The following is a 20,630-nucleotide window of genomic DNA, read 5'->3' as shown; positions in this document are numbered from 1 at the left end:
TATGAGTGGTGTTGTTAGTATTTTAAATATTTTTAGAATTATATCTGCAATATAAATATCATTTTGTAAATAATAATATTTTATATAATACAAATAAAAAAAAAATCTTTATTTATTTATAATTAACTTAAAACCAATTTTATAAAAAATGAGAATTTGTAAATATATATAAAAATATTTGTTTATTGATGAGAAATTGAGCAATAAAGGGGTTTTGAGTGGCCCTATGCGTAAAAAGTTAGAAATACACTTAAATTGATTTATATTTGTTAAATATATATAAGAAGAATAAATTTACGAAAAAGATCATCTTTTATTGGGACAGACAAAAAAAAAGAAAATAGATTATAGGGACGGAGAGGGTATTTTTTTTTAGTGATGCTGAAACTCACACCCACTATTTTTCGAATGTACATTAGGGTGTGTTTGTTTGAGGGATTTGTTTGGATTTCTACTATTCATTCTATTTTTTTCCCCAAAAAATATCAAATCAAACACCTATTTTTCATTTTTTATATTATACTAAAAATTAATTTTACATTCAAAACATCACATCAACACCTATTTATATCACATCATACAACTATTCAAATTCAAAATTTTTACTGTTCAAATCCCAACTCAAAATCCAAACCCTCAAACAAACACACCCTCCGTCCCATATCTATATATCAATATGTTTTTTTGTACGGAGTTTTAGAAATATTAGTATTATATTGAGATAAAGTAGAAATAAATGTAAAAAGACTAAATTACCCTTATTAGTATTGTATAATATAAAGGTAATGACATTTGTGTAATATATTGTAAATTGAAAGGGTAGTTAGAAATAAATACTTTGTTATGGAACAAACCAAAATAAAAAAATCGATATATTGTTAAGGGACGGAGGAAATATTATTTATATATATATGACTAATAAATATATTGAATATAATTAACTAATTAATGTGGTTAATCAATAAAAATAATAATAATATAATCAATTGATAGTTAATTGTTTTTGTTTTTGTTTTTATTTTTATTTTTTTTGGAATATGGCAAAATAAATAAAGTTCTTATCTTATTATTTATTTCAGTGTTTTGCGTTTAGATACAAACTTAAAATAAAAAATTACTTGTCCACATTAGTTTTGCAAATTATTACACACTAGTAATGAGTATTTTAATTAATGTGGCTAATCAATAGAAAAATAATATAATTAATTAATAGTTAATTTTTTTATTTTTCTGAAATATGGTAAAATAAATAAAGTTTTTGTCTTATTTTTTAAAAAAAAGTTTTATATCTACACGCAGAACTGAAATAAAAATTACTTGTCCGCATTAGTTTTACAGATTATTACACACTAATAATGAGTATTTTAACCTAATACTAAATTATACTTCCTCCGTCCCACCTTTTATGTCCATATTGTTGTTTCTGTACGTCTCATATTTCATGTTATTTTCCTTTTCTGGAAAATAATTATGGATTTTAATCTAATTTTAAAATTTTTAATTTTAATTAAACTAATTAGTTATTTTAATTTTAATTTATAATAATTTATATTATAGATTAATTATTTTTATTTATATATTCTTAATTATTTACTAATTATATTTATTCTAAATTCTCGTGTCTACAGTAACCAAAACTTCCAATGTGGGACGGAGGGAGTACAATATTTGAAACCTAATTAATTAATCCACGTGCTTAGATCATCTCCAACCCACTGCATATTATACCAAAAATGGGGTATGCACACTGTTACTCTACTCCATTTTTTAAGTTGAGTTTTTGTGGTGTTTTTTTTTATTTTTATTTTTTTGTATCTTTTTGGTGTATTGTGTAATTTTAATTTTTTAGTAGATGATATATAATTTTATATTTTAAAAAGTTGTATGTGATTTTATTTTTTTGAAAAATAATGTATAATTTTATTTTTTAAAAGTGATATCATTTTAGTTTTTGGAAAGTATATATAATTTTATTTTTTAAAAAAATAATGTATAATTTTATTTTTTACATTGATATATAATTTTACTGTTTGAAAAGTGATATAATTTTTATTTTTTTAAAAATAATGTTTAATTTTATTTGTAATAGTTATTAATTATAAATGTTAATTTTTTATATATATAATTTTTAAATAAAATATAAATTATATGTGTATGAATTTAATGTAAAAATAAATTAAAGTTAAGGTGTAATTTATAAATATGAAAAATTATATAAAATAATATAAAAGAGGAATATATAAATAATACTCCCTCCGCCCCAGATACCATGTTCACGTTGCCGTTTATGCCCGTCCCGCATACCATGTCACTTTTCTTTTTTGGAAAATGATTACACACTTTAATCTCATTTTAAATTTTTTTATTTTTATTTTATTTTTAATTTTAATTAAATTAATTAGTTATCTTAATCTTAATTTATAATTATTTATATTATAAGATAATTATTTTCACTAATACATTCTTAATTATCTACTAATTATACCCCTCCTAAAATATTGTATCTACAGTGTAGCAGACACGGTATCTGCGACGAAGGAAGTATATTTTTAGAGTAAAAATCAAAGTTTATGGTTGAAATAAAATTACCGTAGATCAGCTACATTTTTACAATAGAGCTAGGTTCGGAGGTTAGTACTTGTCCACATTAGTTTTGCAAATTAATTAATACAGCCATCTGTTAGTGCTGCCCAGTTTATTTTGTTTTTTTGTGTAACAAACTTTCATATTCCTTTTATATATATATATATATATACGTATTTTGTTTCTATAAATGTGTGAAATATACAAAAGAAAAAGGAAGTATCCCTCCATTATGTTATTTTGCTGCAACCTAATATTGCGGAATTACTGGTGGAAAAGAAATATCCAAATATTGTATATATTCTACCGAAAAAACATCGAAAATATCAATATTTCGGTATATACATTAAAATTTTTGGTATATATTGCAATACCAAATTTTTTTTCGGTATTTCGGTATATGTCGAAAATATCGTATATCATTTTGATATTTTAATATTCGATATATCTGTGATATCCCCGAAGTTGGGTTGTTGTTTGGTCAATTCTCGTGTGTAGATCAGCCAGTATTGGGTCATCCGAAGTTGCTTAGAGGGTAAATGAATTAAATAAACTACTCATCTCAACAATGTGCATATTCCTCTTCGGGAGACCTAAAAGAACTCTAAAATTAAGAGTACTTGTCGTAGGACAGAACCGAAATGACTCGTGTTGACTTGTGGAGTCAGTCTACAATCCCAATACGCTCAACTTTTCGTAGCTTGCGAGCCGGGGTGTTACAATATTGGTACATAGTGAAAATATTGTTATACCAAATTATCGGTATAGTACGGGTATAGTACGATATGTATATCTGTCATACCGAATTTTCGGCATTGTATCGGTATAGGAAAATATCGTACCGATCCACCACTATGCAGGATTTATTTTTATTTCATAGTTTGTCTATTAACTTGTCTTGTTTGGTTTAATTTGTAAGCTATTAAGTTAAGTTGGAAGCTTAGCTAAAGTGCACTCGAAGGGTAACGATTGCAAATTTTCATATTATTAGGGTTGGATATGGTTCGATTATTTGCAAATATGTAGGTATTTGATATTTGAACCGAACCGAACAAATACCCGAAATCGCGAATTGTATCCGAAAAAAAAAATTTCAGTTAATCGAATTTCAGTTAATAGAAAATATTTTCAATAATTCGAACCGAACCGAAATTAAAAAATATATATATATTAAAAATAATTAAAATTATAATTAAATTAAAATATTTGCAAATATTTCAAATATCACAACAGAAATCGAACCGAAACCGAACCAAATATAATTATTAATATAAATTTTTAAATATAATAATATAAATATATTCGGTTCGATTAACCCAATCAAAAAAATATAAAAAATCGAAATTGAATCGAACCGAACAAATATCAAATATACAATATTTTATATTCGAATCAAATTTGTTTGATTAACCGAAAATCGGTTCGATTCAGCGATTTGATTCGAATTTTTTTTGCCCACCCGTAAGTTATATTGCCTCTCTGTTCCCTCTCTTTTACTTTTATATGTCACTTTCTTTTTTCATATGTCACTTTCTTATCTCTTTGAATAGAGGAACAAAGAATTTGGAAATAAGAGATTTGAAGGCAACACAAACCTAACACAAGCCTAGTACAAAATTTGTTACTTGTCCATATCATAGTCTTATAAATTATTTCACATTAATAATGAGTTTTTTTAACTTAACATGAATCGTATATATAATTTACCAATTTCATCGGAGGATTTTATTTATACTTTTGTAAAATTTATTATTATTATGGTTGATGCCGATTTTCAACAATAAAAAATAAAATCCGAAAATACAAATTATCTTCGAATTTGATAAAATAAAATGTCCGAGATTTAAGAATTCCTATACACTGTACGAAAAACTAGAAAAATAAATACTACAGACTGAAAAAGTAAATGGTGATCCCCAAAGCAATTCACTGAATTTGATGTCGATTGAAGATGGTTTCTTTAGGTCATGAACAGACCTATTTAAAACCTATGTCAACCGCCACAACCAGGTCGTGTCTTCATATCCGCTTGTCGATTGTAACTTCTCTCAATCGTCTTATAACCGCTTTTCGTCCGATCGGCACACCTGCTGCTACGTCTCCTCTTGCCTGCCTTCCACTTGTCCGATCCGCTCGCCGGTTGTAACTTCCCTTATATGCCTTCTAAGTCAGTTATCAGATCGTGCACTACCAATTATAACTGACAGAGAAACCTCATCGTGTTTACAACCGTCTGAAAAACTCTATTTGGTCGCATTTATATTTAGCCACCGTTTGCCCACACTATAACTTTGAAAACAACCTTCGCGTTTTCAGACGGATCATAAATCACCACCCGACTGAGAAATCGTCTGGACCATCCACTGACTGAACCTACCGAATAACCCAACGATTGACCAACCGACCTAACCTAACGATTGACCAACCGACCAATCCAAATACTAACTGGTCGCTAGACCAAACGACTAATCAGTCGCCCATTCGAGCAACCACCATTCAATCCCTTCAAATGGCTAAACAACCATTCGTCCAGACGATTCATCGATCGCCCAATCAAGCGACCACCATCCAGTCCCTTCAAACGGCTTGAACAACTGTTTGACTAAATGACCGGCCAATCGATCAGACGATTAACAGGTCGCTTAATAAGCGACCAATTAACAGACCTTTCTTCGCCCGACTAATTAACAGACTTTTCCTCTTGTCCGACCTCCGTGTCTGCCCTCTCATCTTTTTTCGCCCGATCTCTTTTTGACCGACCTCCGTATCGGTCGTCTCATCTTTCTTCGCCGGTCTTCCTTTTGGCCGACTTCCGTATCGTCCTTTATCTTTCTTTGCTCGTCTTCCTTTTGTCCAACCTATTCAACGATATCCTAATCACAGGTTTCTCTCGAAAAAAACCTATTTCTTAGTAACACTTGGGCCGTTTAGTTTATATTCAGACCCATTTAGATCACACTGCCATTAACAGACCCATTGAACTATACAACAGTCCACAGCCATAAACCCATTCTCAAAAAACCTGAACAAATTTTTTTGTTACTCAACAATTATTTTTTTAAAAAAAAAAAAGTAAAGTAAATGGATCCCATATATGAATATAATATATATAGAAAAAGTGAAAGTTAGTGAGCCGTTGCACTCACTAGAGTCCCACATAAAAATAAAATAAAATAAAATAAAAAAGTGTGTAATTTTTTGCTTATGTTTTTTTAGAGTTTTTTTTTTTTTTTGTATTGAGTTTTGATTAAAATTTAAATTACTATTATTTAATTATAAATTTTTAATAAAAATATATTATTATTATTTTTGCAAAATAATATATTAAAATATTATTTAAATTAAAATTCAAACAAAAAATTTATAAATATAATAAACCTTAAATTTGCTTTAGGCTAATGGTTTAACAAATAATATCCGATACGATTTTCAATATATAAATTTTTAGATTTAGGCTTCTTTCTATTTATATTTTGAAGTATTTTCTTTTATAATAACAAATTATTGATCATTTTTTTGGGCTAATTGATACATTTTTCATAATTCATAATGAATAATTAATAACTTAATCTTTTCTCTGCACAATTGTTATCATTGTAAAAAAAATTTATTTTTTTATAAAATATCATATTAAATACTGTTTAAATTAAAATTGAAAAAAAAACTATTTTTCTAGAAATTAAAATAACTAATAGGGTAATAGCACATGTTATCCGTTATGCTCTATACGGTATTTTTATGTACGGATTAATCAATGATGATAAATCTTCAATCAATGTTCTAACGACAACGTTTTTTTAAACACAGACATATGAGACACCCTCAAATACACGTATGAAAATACAAAATAAATGGAAAATATCTATAATATGGTATAATTTCCGTGTTGATTGAATCAAATCAGCACCACTATGTTGATTTGGCTCAATCAACACATTTAAGTAAAATATATATACATTACATGTTTAACGACACAAAATAATATAATAAATAACATATATTTTGACGGCACATGATAATACAATATACATCCTAATATATTATCAATTTCAGCACAATAGACGTATTTATACAACATAATACAATATATAAAATATACATAAGTATGTATTGTTTGCTTTGCAATTATGTTCTGTCATAATATCAATATTATGCTTATTTGACCCATCAACATTATAACCACCACCAATAATATCTAGGGATATTAATACAAACTTATTTAATAAGTTGAATTAAACATTTATTATTAAATTATCAATTTAACACTATAAATAAATATGTAATATATGTTGTAGTCAATTTGTTTAAAGTTTTCAGACATAACCAAATTCTAATAAATATTCATTGGGTGAAAACATTTCATAGTAAAGAAATAAAAATTTATAATAAGAAAAGAAAGAACAAGTTGTTTTGAAGTTATTATTATTATTTTTTTAATTTTTTTATTTTGATAGTAGTAGTTATTTTTGTAGAAAAACAAATATATTTTTATAAAAAATATATAATAATTATATAATAAAAATTGAAATCAAACTTAAGGTTTGTTTATTCAATTTAATTTTTACCACACAATTCTTAATATATATATATATATATTATATTCTTCTACAAAAAATAATACTCCTCTCGTCCATTGAAAAGTTGCAATTTTCATTTTCGTCCATCCCAAAATAAGGTTACAATTTCCTAATTTAGTAATTGTACTACCTACCTAACATAATAAATATCTTTTAAACTTATAATATATTACACAAATGCCATTATTTTTATATTACACAATACTAATAGGGATGTTTTCGTCTTTTTCACTATAACCCATTAGAATACTAATGGGAGGGGATCCTCAGCGCCATCCACTCCCTGTCCCACACACACCCATGTATAGATACATGAATGTGTACCTTATAGATACATGAGTGTGTACATTATACATGGGTGTTTGATGATGCTGAGAGTGGAGCAGGGAGGGGTGATGCTTAAGATCCCCTCACAATACTAATATTAAAAAATCTACGTGTAAAAAGTAAACAACAATCTTGCATCGGGACGGAGGGAGTATTTAATATAAAATATTATTATTTTTTTATTTCTCAATACAATCTTTTATATTTCACATCAAAAATACTTCACACTAAAACACAATCACATCCTTAATCACATCCTTAAAAATAAATAAATACACTTGCATGTAGCATGAGTTTTCATTATTTCCTTAAAAAATAATTTACACTAAAACACAATCACATCCTTAAAAATAAATAAATGTTATGACTCATTCATAGAGTATATGTGTCATTTAATTGGATTATCAAGTCATCAATTGTGACCGTGAGGTCATGGATTCAAATCCCCGACGCTTCAGGTCACCTGCCACACATGGCTCGCTTAGTGTGACTTTCCTCGGGCCTGGTTTGTTAGGTATTAGGTTCGGCCGGAGGTGCATTTTCGGGTAACGACTGCAGATTCCCACGTCATTAAAAAAAAAAAAAAAAGGTGAAATTTGTGGAATAAAACACACATTTTAAGTTTTAATTTATCTATCCTCACTCACTCTTTCTCATACGCTTTCTCTCTCAAAACATAAAAACAGACTTTCAGTTATGTATATATATAGTCATATATTATATTTTGTATACTTATATATCACGTTATATTATTATATCTCAAATCAATAAAATACATAGGGTATGTTTGTTCATTGGTTTTGGAATTAGTTTGGATTTTGGAATAATAAATTATTAAATCAAAATAATTATTCAATATATTTTAAATATATATTGATGTAATATTTTAAATATAATTATTGTAATTTTAGCCATTCGAAAATTTATTCTTTTACCCACAGTTCAGCTGCATCGTTACCGGAGGAGAATGGGCCATTGTCGCTCACCGGTTAAAACGTCGAAGTCACCGGTTGAATTTTGATGCGCAATTGGAAAATCGCAAACCATATTAGAAATCTACTCTCTCCGTCCCGAATAAAATATCCGCATTACTACGTGATTAAGAAATATATTAAGAGATAACTAAATATTTCAATTAAGATTAAGAAAATTATAAATTATAAAATTTAAAATATAATTAAAGTGTATAATTATATATATATTTTTAAAAAAGATAAATTATATGGAAAAAATCCAAATAAAAAATAAATATTAATATTAATTTGAGGTTAATTGAATTTCGCTTCCACTAATTAAATCGTATATTGTAAAAGCCAACAATACGAGATATAGATTTACAACCATAACATTAATTTTTCGTACGATATAAAAAAAAAAAATTGGTATTTTTTGAAAAAAATAAATATTCTTTTCATCTACTCTCAATCCATCTTATCATTTTGATTTGTTAAAAAATATTAATCTAAATCTTTTTTAATAATTTTGTTTTTTATTTAAATAAAGATACGAGGAAGGTGTGGAGCTGGACCGAAGACGAACTTCTAATCAGTGCATGGCTAAACACAAGTAAGGATGCCATAACTAACACTGACCAATCAAGTAGTGCTTTCTGGAAAATAATTGCATCGTACTATATGGAGAACAAGCTTGAAAGTGCAACGAGCAGAGGTGTTACTCAATGTAAAAATCGTTGGAGTAAGATATGTAAGGCTGTGCAAAAGTTTGTTGGGTGTTATGAGGAGGCTAATCGAAACATAGGCAGTGGACATGAAAGCAAGGATGTCCTCAATGCAACAAAGAAGATATATTCAAATGACGATGAGAAGAAAGATTTCGTCCATGAAGATGCTCGGCGTATACTCAGAGATGAGCCCAAATGGAAGGCCAGTTACTGCGAATCATCTCGTAACAGTGGTGGAAGTTCAAAGCGAACGAAAACAAGTGAAGATGGTGGTTATTCAAGTTCGTGTTCGGCGACACCATACTTTGATGTGGATGACCCAACTCCTCCTACTCGCCCCCCCGGTATTAAAGCAAGTAAGAAGAGGGAGAAACAAGTGCAAAATGAGGATTTCACTTCCAATCCTACTAAAAAATATGAAAAATTTTACGAAAAAACAGCGAATTTAGCTCAAGTATGAAACATATGGCAGCAGTCAAGAAACAAAGTTTGAAGCAACAATCCGAGAAAATAGAAGCACTTCTGAAAGCTAAAAGGTTGGAAAAAACAGTGAGGAAGATTGATCGGGATGCTAAACGACTACAATTTGCTTCAAATAAGATGGAGATGCTCATGATGTTAATGGCCAAAGGTGATGATAATCTAACTGATTTTGAAAAAGAGTGAAAGAAAGGTTGGCACGCGAATTCTTTCCGTAAGTTTGCATTCAAATTTATTAGTATTTTTTCATTTTTTTTTTAATTATTATATGTATTGTTTGCAATTTTAATTAGGTTGCGTAAGTTTGCATTTAAATTTATGAATAGTTTTATGCATTTTCAATTAATATTTGTATTGTGTGTAATTTTAATTAAATCATGTAAGTTTACTTTTAAATTTATGAATATTTTCATTTACTTTTATTTTTATTTGTATTATGTGTAATTTTAATTAAGTTATATATGTTAATAAAAAAAAAAATTTTTAATCAATAATTATAATTAAATTAATAGTAGATATTAGATTAAATGTTTTATAAAATATTCATTAAAAATTTTTTTAAAATAAATATAAAAATATATTTAAATTTTCTATTATTACAAATATTAAATAAAAATTTATATAATAAATTTAAATAAAATCTTTAAAACAAACAAATTAATATAAATATGATATATATAATTTTAATATTATTTATTAAATATGAAAATAGGCACCTTGGTCCACCCAAAAAGAACAATTACAGGAAAGAACTTTATCTTCCCAACATGCGGTTCTTGTGTCAAACAAATTTTTTTATTTTTTATTTTTAGTAAAATAGTGACGTGGGAAGCGCCCGTTGTGGATGGTCTAACAACTCAATTCTAGGAATGTCCACTTAGACAGTGGAGATGCCATGTAGGCGGATGTGCTTGTCACCTGTATTTTTTAGGTGTTAGGGGATAAAAATTAGACATTGAATTGACGTATTGTCCTAAATTGCAAATTTCCACGTCACCTGCCACATAGCGCCAGCGTAGCCACGACTGCTCATGTGAGGCGCACATGTTTCTTTCCGACGCCGGAGAACATTTTTATGACTTCGGAAGAATTTATCATCCTTAATTAAAAAAATGCAAAAAAGAAAAAAGAAAAAATTCAAAAATAATAATGAAACCTTAGGACATTTTTCTTGTATTTTTTTCTATAAAAAAATAAATGTCAAATAAACATAACAAAATTATTCAATTAAATTTTAGATCATTACAAATAAAAAATAATAAATTTTATCATAGATAAAAATTTTAATTCTTGAGATGGCGAACCAACATTCAGTCGAAGGGTGAGTTAATTTTCAAAAATTTTAAAGTAACACTATTGTTACGTACGAAATTTAGAGTTAGGTTAAAAGCCCAAGGTAAAAAGAAGAATGGGCCTGAAAATAGGGTTGATTGAACTGGCTGAAGGACACCGTGAGGAAATCAAGGAAAATAGGTTTATTTCTAAGGAAAATACAAGACGGAAAGACCTCAGGTCGGAAGGTTTTCAGGTCGGGAGGTCCTCAAGACGGAAAGTCATCAGGACGGAAAGACCTCAGGTCGGTAGGTCCTCAAGACGGAAAGACTTCAGGTCGGAAGGTCTTCAGGTCGGTAGGTCCTCAAGACAGGAAGACCTCAGGTCGGAAGGTCTTCAGGTCGGGAGGTCCTCAAGACGGAAAGTCATCAGGACGGAAGGACCTCAAGTCGGAAGGTCTTCAGGTCGGGAGGTCCTCAAGACGGAAAGACCTCAAGTCGGAAGGTTTTCAGGTCGGGAGGTCTTCAAGACGGAAAGACCTCAAGTCGGAAGGTTTTCAGGTCGGGAGGTCCTCAAGACGGAAAGACCTCAAGTCGGAAGGTTTTCAGGTCGGGAGGTCATCAAGACGGAAAGTCATCAGGACGGAAGGACCTCTGGTCGGTAGGTCCTCAAGACGGGTGGCCTTCAGGACGGGAAGTCAGCAAGTCGGGAGGTTCTCAGGTCGGGAAGTTCTCAGGTCGGAATTCTGCGGCAGAACCAACAAATCGGGCGGTTTGTTAGTCGGGATGTCTGTAGCTAATTCAAACAAGTCAGATGGTTTGCAAGTCGGGAGGATTGGCAGTCGGACCCATACTATTGTAGATTGGCAGTCGGGCTAAAAGGGCGGAAGGTCTGTAGTCGGCTCAAAAGAGTGAAATATAGGGATAATTTTGGTCTGCTGAGGACACGTGTCAGCAGGAGAAGGGTTGGAAGACGGTTGGGAAGGAGACGTTGTAACCGTTCGGGCGACGGTTTTCAGTACAGTTTCTTCAAAGAATATTTAAGGATTTGGATCATCATTTGGCAAGGCATCTTCAATCAACTTCAACAAAGCAAAGTCAGATTTGGGGATCACCACTTTAAATTTCAGTCTTTTATTTTCCAGTTTATTTTCTGTACCATACAGTGTTTAGAGATTCCTAATCTCAGGCACTAATTAATCAAGTTTAAGGATATTTTCTATATCTTTGAATTTTACTTTATTTTTGTTGAAAAATTACATCAACAACTATATATATATATATATACACATCTATTTATTTTCAAATAATTATACTATTTAAATTGCTATATTTTAAAAATTAGGTTGAATATAGGATGTATTATTTTAGCTAAAAAATATACACATATAATTTTCAAAAAATAATATAAAAAATAATATAGAATATCCTGTTTCGAAGTTCCTCGGGGCATCCGCAACGGTGAGATCTTCACCCAGGAGATCGCAATTCTCTCCTCCACATTATTGCCAGAGAAGCAAAAAGTTTTCTTTAAAAAAATTAAAAAATCTCTTGGACATCTTTGCGGAGATGTTCAAGAGATGATCAATACATTCTTTATTTTTTTTTTATATTTATATATATATTATATTATATATTTTATATTTATGTATTATATAAAATTTTATTTTCTATAAAATAATATATATATTAATATATTTAAAAAAATAATTTTGATATAAATATAAATATAAATAATTTTTTTTTTTGTTGAGCAAGAGGAAGGAGGGTATAAAATGGAGGAAAGAGAATATAAAATAATATTTAAAAAATACTTTGATGGATATCTTAGTTACGAATGGCCTCTGGATATCTTAATTATTAGGGTATGTTTGTTTGAGGATTGGATTTTAAATTCACTATTTATTTATTTATTTTTTTTTTTCTAAAAACATCAAATTAAACATCTATTTTTTATTTTTTATATTATACTAAAAATTAATTTTATATTCAAAACATCACATCAACATTTATTTATATCACATCATACAAATTCAAAATTTTTACTATACAAATTCTAATTCAAAATCCAAATCCCCGAACAAACATATAGGCAGTTTTTATTGACCTATTTTGGCTGGGCTAGGATTAGTCTCTCCAACATGATTGTACAGGCCAGCGTTTCGGCCGCTTAATTTCAACTACTGATCCCCGGCATTCCCGACATATGTATATTTATTTATTCATTTATTATTAATATACTCATGCTCTTTCTGATAATAAAAAATAAATAAATAAATAAATAAAAATTAAAAATTAAATTGCACAAAATTTATTTGTGATTTTATAAATTTGCGTTAAATTCCTATACTTCTAAAACTGTGTCAAATTATCTTGTGGTTTTATAAACTCTGTCTCTAACCCCTCGACGCTTTTTATTTAACGGTATTTGACCTAAATATGCCCAAATTACGAATAAATTTTAGAATATCAATTTCTAAACCCCTAAAATTACAAATATATTTATTTTTCTTATATTTAGCATTACAAAAATAGTAAATATACTCAAAATTAGCTATTTTTTTCAAGTTTTAAAAATTTATTTTTACGGTTTTTTAAGCTAAATATAAAAAAAATAAATATATTTTTAATTTTAGGGGTTTAGAAATTGAGATTTTAAAATTTATTCACAGTTTTGGATGCATTTAAGTCAAATACCGTTAAATAAGGAGCGTCGAGGGGGTGAGACGCAAAGTTTATGAAATCATGAGGAAGTTTGGCGCAGTTTTTTAAATATGGGAGATTTAACACAATTTTGTAAAACTATAGATAGATTTTGTGCAATTTAGCTAAAGAAAAATAATAATAAAAATAAGCTGCCCACATATTGAATAGTAAGGTGGAGTCATGTAGTGAGTGTAGGGGTGAGCATTCGGACTTTCGGATCCGAAAATCCAAAATTTTTGAAAAAACCAATTCGAATCGAATCGAAATAACCGAAATTCGAAATCCGAATATCCGTAATCCGAACAAAAAAATCCGAACCAAACCGAAAAAATCGAAATTCTAAATATTTTTATTATTTTTTTTAATTTTTGAATTTCTTTTATATTTTATTATTATTTTATAATATTGAATATATATAATATATAAAAATTAAATATATTAAAATATAATTAATAAATTTGACTTTTTTTTTATATCAAAATATAATATTTTTTAATAAAATATTAAATATGTATAATAAAAAAATATATTCAAATGTTATATTTCGAATTTCGGATTAGTTCGAATTTTAAGTATACCGATCCGATCCGATTCAAAAATCCGAAATTTGTTAAAAATTCAATCCGATCCAATCCGAAAAATCCAAACCAAATTTAAAATTTCAATTTGGTTCAGATTGAATTTTCGAATTTAGGATATTTTGCTCAGCCTGACCCTAAGTGATTGGACTTGTGAGACCAACATTATAAATACAAAACCCAAAGCTTTTGTTTCTTTACTTAAAATTTTATCATATTTTATTATTTGAAGTCTGCATACAAAACATTTATATCGAACATTATTTAATATCAGTATTTCTCAATTTCGAAAGCCTAAAAATAACACATCATACCATTGTCATTATTGCCACAGAAACACGAACATTTCCAATTTAATCCTAAACAGAAGCTTTGTTCGTCGCAGCAGAAAATAGTATGACTCAGAGAACCAGCACACAATATACCTGCCGAAAAGTCCCGACACACATCATAAACCTTACAACATCAGCCCGAGTTGTCTCGACAAGGAAAACGGTCTCCTATTGAACATTTTAAATATGGTACTCGCGTGCCAGGACAGTCCGAGAAGGATATTCTGCGGAGTAAACGGGCTCGACATACGATGGTTGTTGGTATGCTGCAGGATAGAGATCACGGCTGCCAATGCCGCGGCGCCTCCTGATGTCATCGTCATGTTCAAACAGTTCTCGCCTGTAAGAGTCACTGAACTCAATTCCCCTGTAGACATCGTCACGACCTGACAACGGATCACTCTTGTTAGAGCTGTAAGCCACTGAATACGGTCTGTCAATGTATGACAGGCGGCGATCCGCATATGAATCTCTGTATGATTCGCGAATTCCCACTATGTAATGATCCCGTTCATCTCTGTACGGACTGCTCCGGTCCAAATAGGAATCTCGACCATCTCTAAGTGGAAGATAGTAAGGATCAGAGCGGGCTGGATAGCGAGACACCAGGTCAAGATCACGCAAATCTCTGTAAGATTCACGGGGCCTTATTATTCTATCTTTTCTTTCTCTATAATGGCTCCGACCATCCAAATATGAAGCTCTCCCATAAGGGTCGACATCAGTAGTCCTCCCGTAAGCATGGGGAGGTGACATAGGGGCTAGAGCAGATGGGGATCGACGCAGTGCTACTACTGAGCTAGAAACTCTCCTAGAGTGCTTAGGAGAACGATTGTTGTACCGGGGATCATCTTCTGGCTCACGGCGCCTCTTGTCGCCGACTCTTTGCTTTCTAGCTCTGTCTCTTTGTACAGGGTGCTCTTTTTCGGGTCTGCTGACCCTTTTAGGCCGTTTTCCTTTGCTCGAGGCAACAAACATTCTACACAATGCCTTAACCTGTGGAGAAAGTGTTCCAAATGATTTAGCAAAGAGTGATCTACATTCTACAAGCGTAATGCATCCGTGTGGACAGTAAATTACGGTGGTGCGGTGATCTACCTGGTCGGAATTGAGCTTGCAATCAAACTTGCTTTTTGTGAAGTAATTGTCCTTTATAACCTTCTTGAATTTCTCCTCTGGTAAAGGCAAGCAATCGTCCAAAGTAGTGAACCGTACCTAATACAAGACCCTAAGTTATAATCTATCAAGATAGATATCAAGCACAAGCAATCAAGGAATCCTCTCTCTCACTAACCACATGTCGATGTGTACCAATTCTTTACAAATCAAATGTCAAATTCCACAGCAGAACAATTTCACAATCTTATCGGAACAAAAGTGGTAACAAGCATGGAAAAATAGTAATAAAGAGCTCCAGAAAATAACAGATTAGACACTAAAGCAAGAACACCTTAATTTTTTATTTTATTGGGTGAGAGGTATTTGCTACGATCCATAATATGCAAGGGTTAAGAACTCCATCTATAGGAATATTTCTTTTTTCACTTGGAAAACCATAAAAATCATCATTATTCTAGCATGCCACATTCAATATTTCAACACATTTATACCCTTCCCTTCCCCTTTTTAGTTTCTTTCAAAATGTTCTTTGTTTCCTAGTTTACAATTCTCTTATCCAGTTTTAAGTAGATTCCTTTAGGATTATCATTTGTTATTTGAATATTTCGAGAAAATACAAGTTGATAAACAATATAGAGTTATTATTTACTTCCTCAACCAAATTGTAAGTTGTTTTAGAAAATTTTACATACATTAACAAAAATGTAGAATAACAAATACAATTGATTAGAAATACACAGGGGAAGAATAGAAATAAAAGAGAGAATCTTTTATTTTAAAAAAGTGAAAGCTACAATATGAAAAGGATGAGTTTCAAATTCAACATATATTTTATGATGGAGGTCGCTAGCATTTTATTAAATTAATTTTAGCTTTAATATATGAAATTTGTAATATATTTTAGCAAGAGACATGCTGCAATATGTGCCAGAACAGTTAATTAATATCTCTCATCCAATACAGTGTCAGATAGATTAATACTTTCAATTTGATATCCTGCGAAGATCACTAAGTCATGAACAATCTTTTGATACCTATACTAAACACAGCACTGTACAAAAATGGAACAAAACTGCACCCTCCTACAGATAACATTTATCTTTCAAAAGCACTATTAAAAGATCAGTGGAATTAATTACTGTGGGCATTAAATTCTTTTTTTTTTTTTTTTTTTATATTTTATATTTTTTATTTTTTCTGTCGACAGTTACAAAAATGAAGCAACACACCAGCAAGATGCAAAATAAGAATAAACATAATAGGAACTCTAAACTCAAAATCACATCTCCCTTAAAAGACAGGCGGATCCTGTTAAGTGCAAATCTCACATGAAATCAATTACATAAAGGGTTCATGAGCATGATATTGATAAAAAGGTTACGCACAGCAAAGTCACACAATTAAAAAGTTTATCATCATTAAACATAACAAACCATCTTCCAAAGTTTATCAATCCTTCTACAAAATGAGGCAGAACAGATCCTATAAGTTGTAAGTTGTAAGCCAAGAGTTAAAAAAATAAAAAAATAGATAATGTGATAGGCCAGGAGTTAGGTTTACCTGGGATGGAAACTGTGATTTAAAGGCCCTCGGCTCAATGTTAAAACCTCCAGGTCCTGCAGCTTTATAGATTCCATACAACAGTTTTAGATCAACATCATATAAGAATAGCCGCATCCCAGCATAAATCTTTTCCACAATATCTTTCTTGCTTTCTGGAAGACCAAGAACCTTGTACTGATAGCAGTCCTTCTTTGTCTTGGAACTGCACATGAAAATCATTCCCATGCTCTCAACTCTCTTCTTTCTCTTTTGTTTACTTGATGATTCGGGCTTGTCTCTTGATTCCATTTTCTTCAGCCTTTGAGCTTGGACTTTCATTTTGCTCCTTCCACTTGATTCCTCTATCTTCTTCAACTTTCCACTTCGTTTACTTGATTCCTCAATCTTCTTCAACTTTTCACTTCCTTCACTCGGTTCCTCAATCTTCTTCAACCTTCCACTTCCTTCACCCGATTTCTCATTCTTCTTCAACTTTTCACTTCTTTCTCCCAATTTCTCAATCTTATTCAACTTTCCACTTTTTTGATTTGGTTCCTCAATCGTCTTTGAACTTACTTTCACCTTTTGTACGTCTTGCACTTCAGTGTCCTTCCGAACAACTATTGCTAGCTCTTCATCATTTTGAGCATGTTCATCACTGACATCTTCCATTGACTCTTCGTCGCTGTATTCAATCTCTTCACTATCTTCTTCAATAGCTTTTTCCTCACTTGGTTTATCCCAGTCATCATCTTCATCATCGTCCTCTATTGCCTCATCTTCATCAACTTCATCTTCATCAATAGGATTTCCATCCCTTTCAGAATCTTCGTCATCATCTTCCGTCAGTTCATCTTCCTGATCATCCATTTCATCATTTTCAGAAGTATACTTATCTGATTCAGCCACATCAAACGAGCCTGTCTCAACTGTATTTTCATCATAATAGTCTACCTTTGCTGCTTTCTCAGTTTCTTCCACGCACAATGCTTCTTTTATTTTAATTATATTTTCATCAACTGTTGCTTCTTTATCTTCCAATTCAGCCCCCAAATGCTTTCCTTCCATCTTCGCTATCAGCGACTCAGAAGTTTGTTTTTCAGTTGAAGCATTTTCAGAAGCTTCATTCTTAGTTTTATTCAAGCTCTCAGATTTCTTTTTGCCTCTGGTATTGACCATTTTCCGCCTTAAAAAATCGAAAATAAATATTAGATGCATCCAATGCTCAAAGAAAGCCAAAATGGTAAAGAATTTAAAGATAATATAAAAACTAGAATGCAAGTACCTATGGAATTGGATGAAAAATTCAGTTCTACCTACATTCACAACATGAATAACTACTCTATTAGCTTAGTCTATGGATATAATGAAACAAAAAGGTCACTTGCCGTCTTCCTAACTAGAGAAACGAGATGTGTAGCAATTTTTTACATTGTCAAATAAATGTTTACTAAAACTGCATCTTGAGATTACTGATAAGTGAAAATCATCAAAAAACTTTATGGCCGTAGAAATTGAATATGGCTTACACTATACAAATAATTTTTTCAATCCCAATCCCCAGTTGTGTCTGTATCTTCATTCTCGACTGTGATAGATTAACTTGAACCACATAATTATTTGTCATGTTATACACAATTGAAGAAGTAATGCAGCTTTTACATCTGGCTAAGATATAAACAATAAAGCTAAAGGTTTGAACCCCAATAGGAACAATTGAAAGCTATTTTCCAAGAATGTTGTGCCCAAGAATTAATGTGTTAAACTGTAACTATTTTCCATCTCTTCTGTTGGAACTCCATGCCATTGGTGTGGAAATTCATTCAAAGGGGCATCTGCACAAACACCTTGAACTCCAGATTGCAGAGAGGATACCAAAAGAAAAACAACGAACAAGGTAATTCTCATCATGAAGGCTCTCTAGGTCCAGCAATGAAGCTTATCACACCATTCAGCACTAAAAATTCCTAATCACGATAGCCACAATAACGAACCCTAAATATGAAAAACTATCATCCACTTGCAATAAGCCAGCACCTCCACTGAAGTTTGAAACTGCAAAATTTTCATCTACAGAAAAAAAATTATGTGCGCCCAAGATCCCTAGCCACAAAAAGAAACTGGTACAGAACAAATGAATAGCAAACTCAACTTAAAAGAATAAATAAAGAATAAATGAAGAATCCTTCCAAACTTCAGACCTTGTTCCTCCGAAAACCCAATCCCGAACACAAACCCAAATTCTAAATTCCTACAGCATAAAAAACGAATACATAATCAAACCTTTGAGGCGATGAAAACGGAAGATCCATAAGAAGAAAACCAAGCGATATCCCACCTGCAGTCGTCGAGCCAAATTGAACGAACCTAGGGATTCCGCCACAAACCAGCGAACGTCGTCGAAAGCTCCAATATCTTCGCTACCAAAGGCGAGCAAAAATCTGAGATAGCAGAATGCAACTAACTGACATATTTTAAAAGTTTTATTACAGACGATGAGATTATAGAAACTATTAAAGATGGTCGGACCGGCCCAACCTATTTTAATCCGGTCCAGAATCTCTACTTTGGGTTTGGTTTAGAGTCTTTATGTGGGCCTATCTAGGCCTACTAGCTAAGGGCGGCTTGGGCTAGCTTCAATGTATAAAATAGTTTTAGCAAAATAATGACACCGTTTGTTTGATGAGATTTTTGAAAAGTATAATTTTTTTGATGTCATATATAAATTGCGTAGAAAATATAAAAAGAAATATGCGTCTAATATATATTTTTTAAAAATGTGCGAAAAGAAAATAGATAAAAGAACAAAGCCACAAATATTCTTTCTGTTAAATTAGTCTAATATTTTTGAGGATGTAATTTAAGAAATAATATATTAGATGATTAATTTATGTAATATTTATAATATATTGTTATTTTAATTATTTTTATTTAGTGGAATATTAAAATAGAAATAAAAATAATTTTTCTTTTTTATGCCGAATATTTTATATTTTGAAATTATTTTCAACAAAAAATTTATTGTAACAATTGTAAAATAGTAATTAGGTAAAAAAAAAAAAAACAATTTTAATCATCCAAATGTAATTAAACAATAAAAGACTATAATTTTTTTTTTAATTTAAATAACATTTTGCACAAAATTCTTTCAAAAATAAATAAATAAAAAAATAATTTAATTATTAATTACAAATAATGTGATAGATAATTTTATAAATTTATTCTCTTTCACAAAATAATATCACCGTTCATAATAATATTTTTTCCGTCCGTCAAATTTAGTTTCATTCGTAAATATACAAAGAAATGAGGCTAAATTTATCGGACATGAAATAATATATTATTTTTTCTTACAAAATAATAATATTGTAATAATATTTTACAATTCTCAATAAATGACAATAAAAATACAAAATATTTTTAAACACTAAAGC

General features: G+C 30.3%; 2 protein-coding genes across 2 annotated transcripts; one reads left to right on the top strand and one right to left on the bottom strand.

Moving 5' to 3' along the window:
• Positions 1–9,121: 9,121 nt before the first annotated feature.
• LOC127239186 (glutathione S-transferase T2-like) lies at positions 9,122–9,834 on the top strand. The gene is made up of 2 exons (XM_051257214.1): positions 9,122–9,524; positions 9,641–9,834. The coding sequence occupies exons 1-2, from the start codon at positions 9,122–9,124 to the stop codon at positions 9,832–9,834; spliced, it is 597 nt and encodes a 198-aa protein (XP_051113171.1).
• A 4,664-nt stretch (positions 9,835–14,498) lies between these two features.
• On the bottom strand, positions 14,499–19,655 carry LOC127239245 (uncharacterized). Its single transcript, XM_051257314.1, has 5 exons — positions 19,535–19,655; positions 19,398–19,447; positions 17,215–18,382; positions 15,634–15,750; positions 14,499–15,531 (listed from the first exon to the last, which is right to left on the bottom strand). Exons 3-5 carry the CDS (start codon positions 18,373–18,375, stop codon positions 14,716–14,718), a joined length of 2,094 nt encoding a protein of 697 aa, XP_051113271.1. The 5' UTR covers positions 18,376–18,382; positions 19,398–19,447; positions 19,535–19,655; the 3' UTR covers positions 14,499–14,715.
• Between the last annotated feature and the right edge of the window lie 975 nt (positions 19,656–20,630).

This window comes from Andrographis paniculata, unplaced genomic scaffold, assembly GCF_009805555.1.
Source record: "Andrographis paniculata isolate CXL003 unplaced genomic scaffold, ASM980555v1 Contig77END, whole genome shotgun sequence".
Lineage (NCBI taxonomy): Eukaryota > Viridiplantae > Streptophyta > Magnoliopsida > Lamiales > Acanthaceae > Andrographis > Andrographis paniculata.
This window is presented reverse-complemented; position numbering and strand designations above follow the sequence as displayed.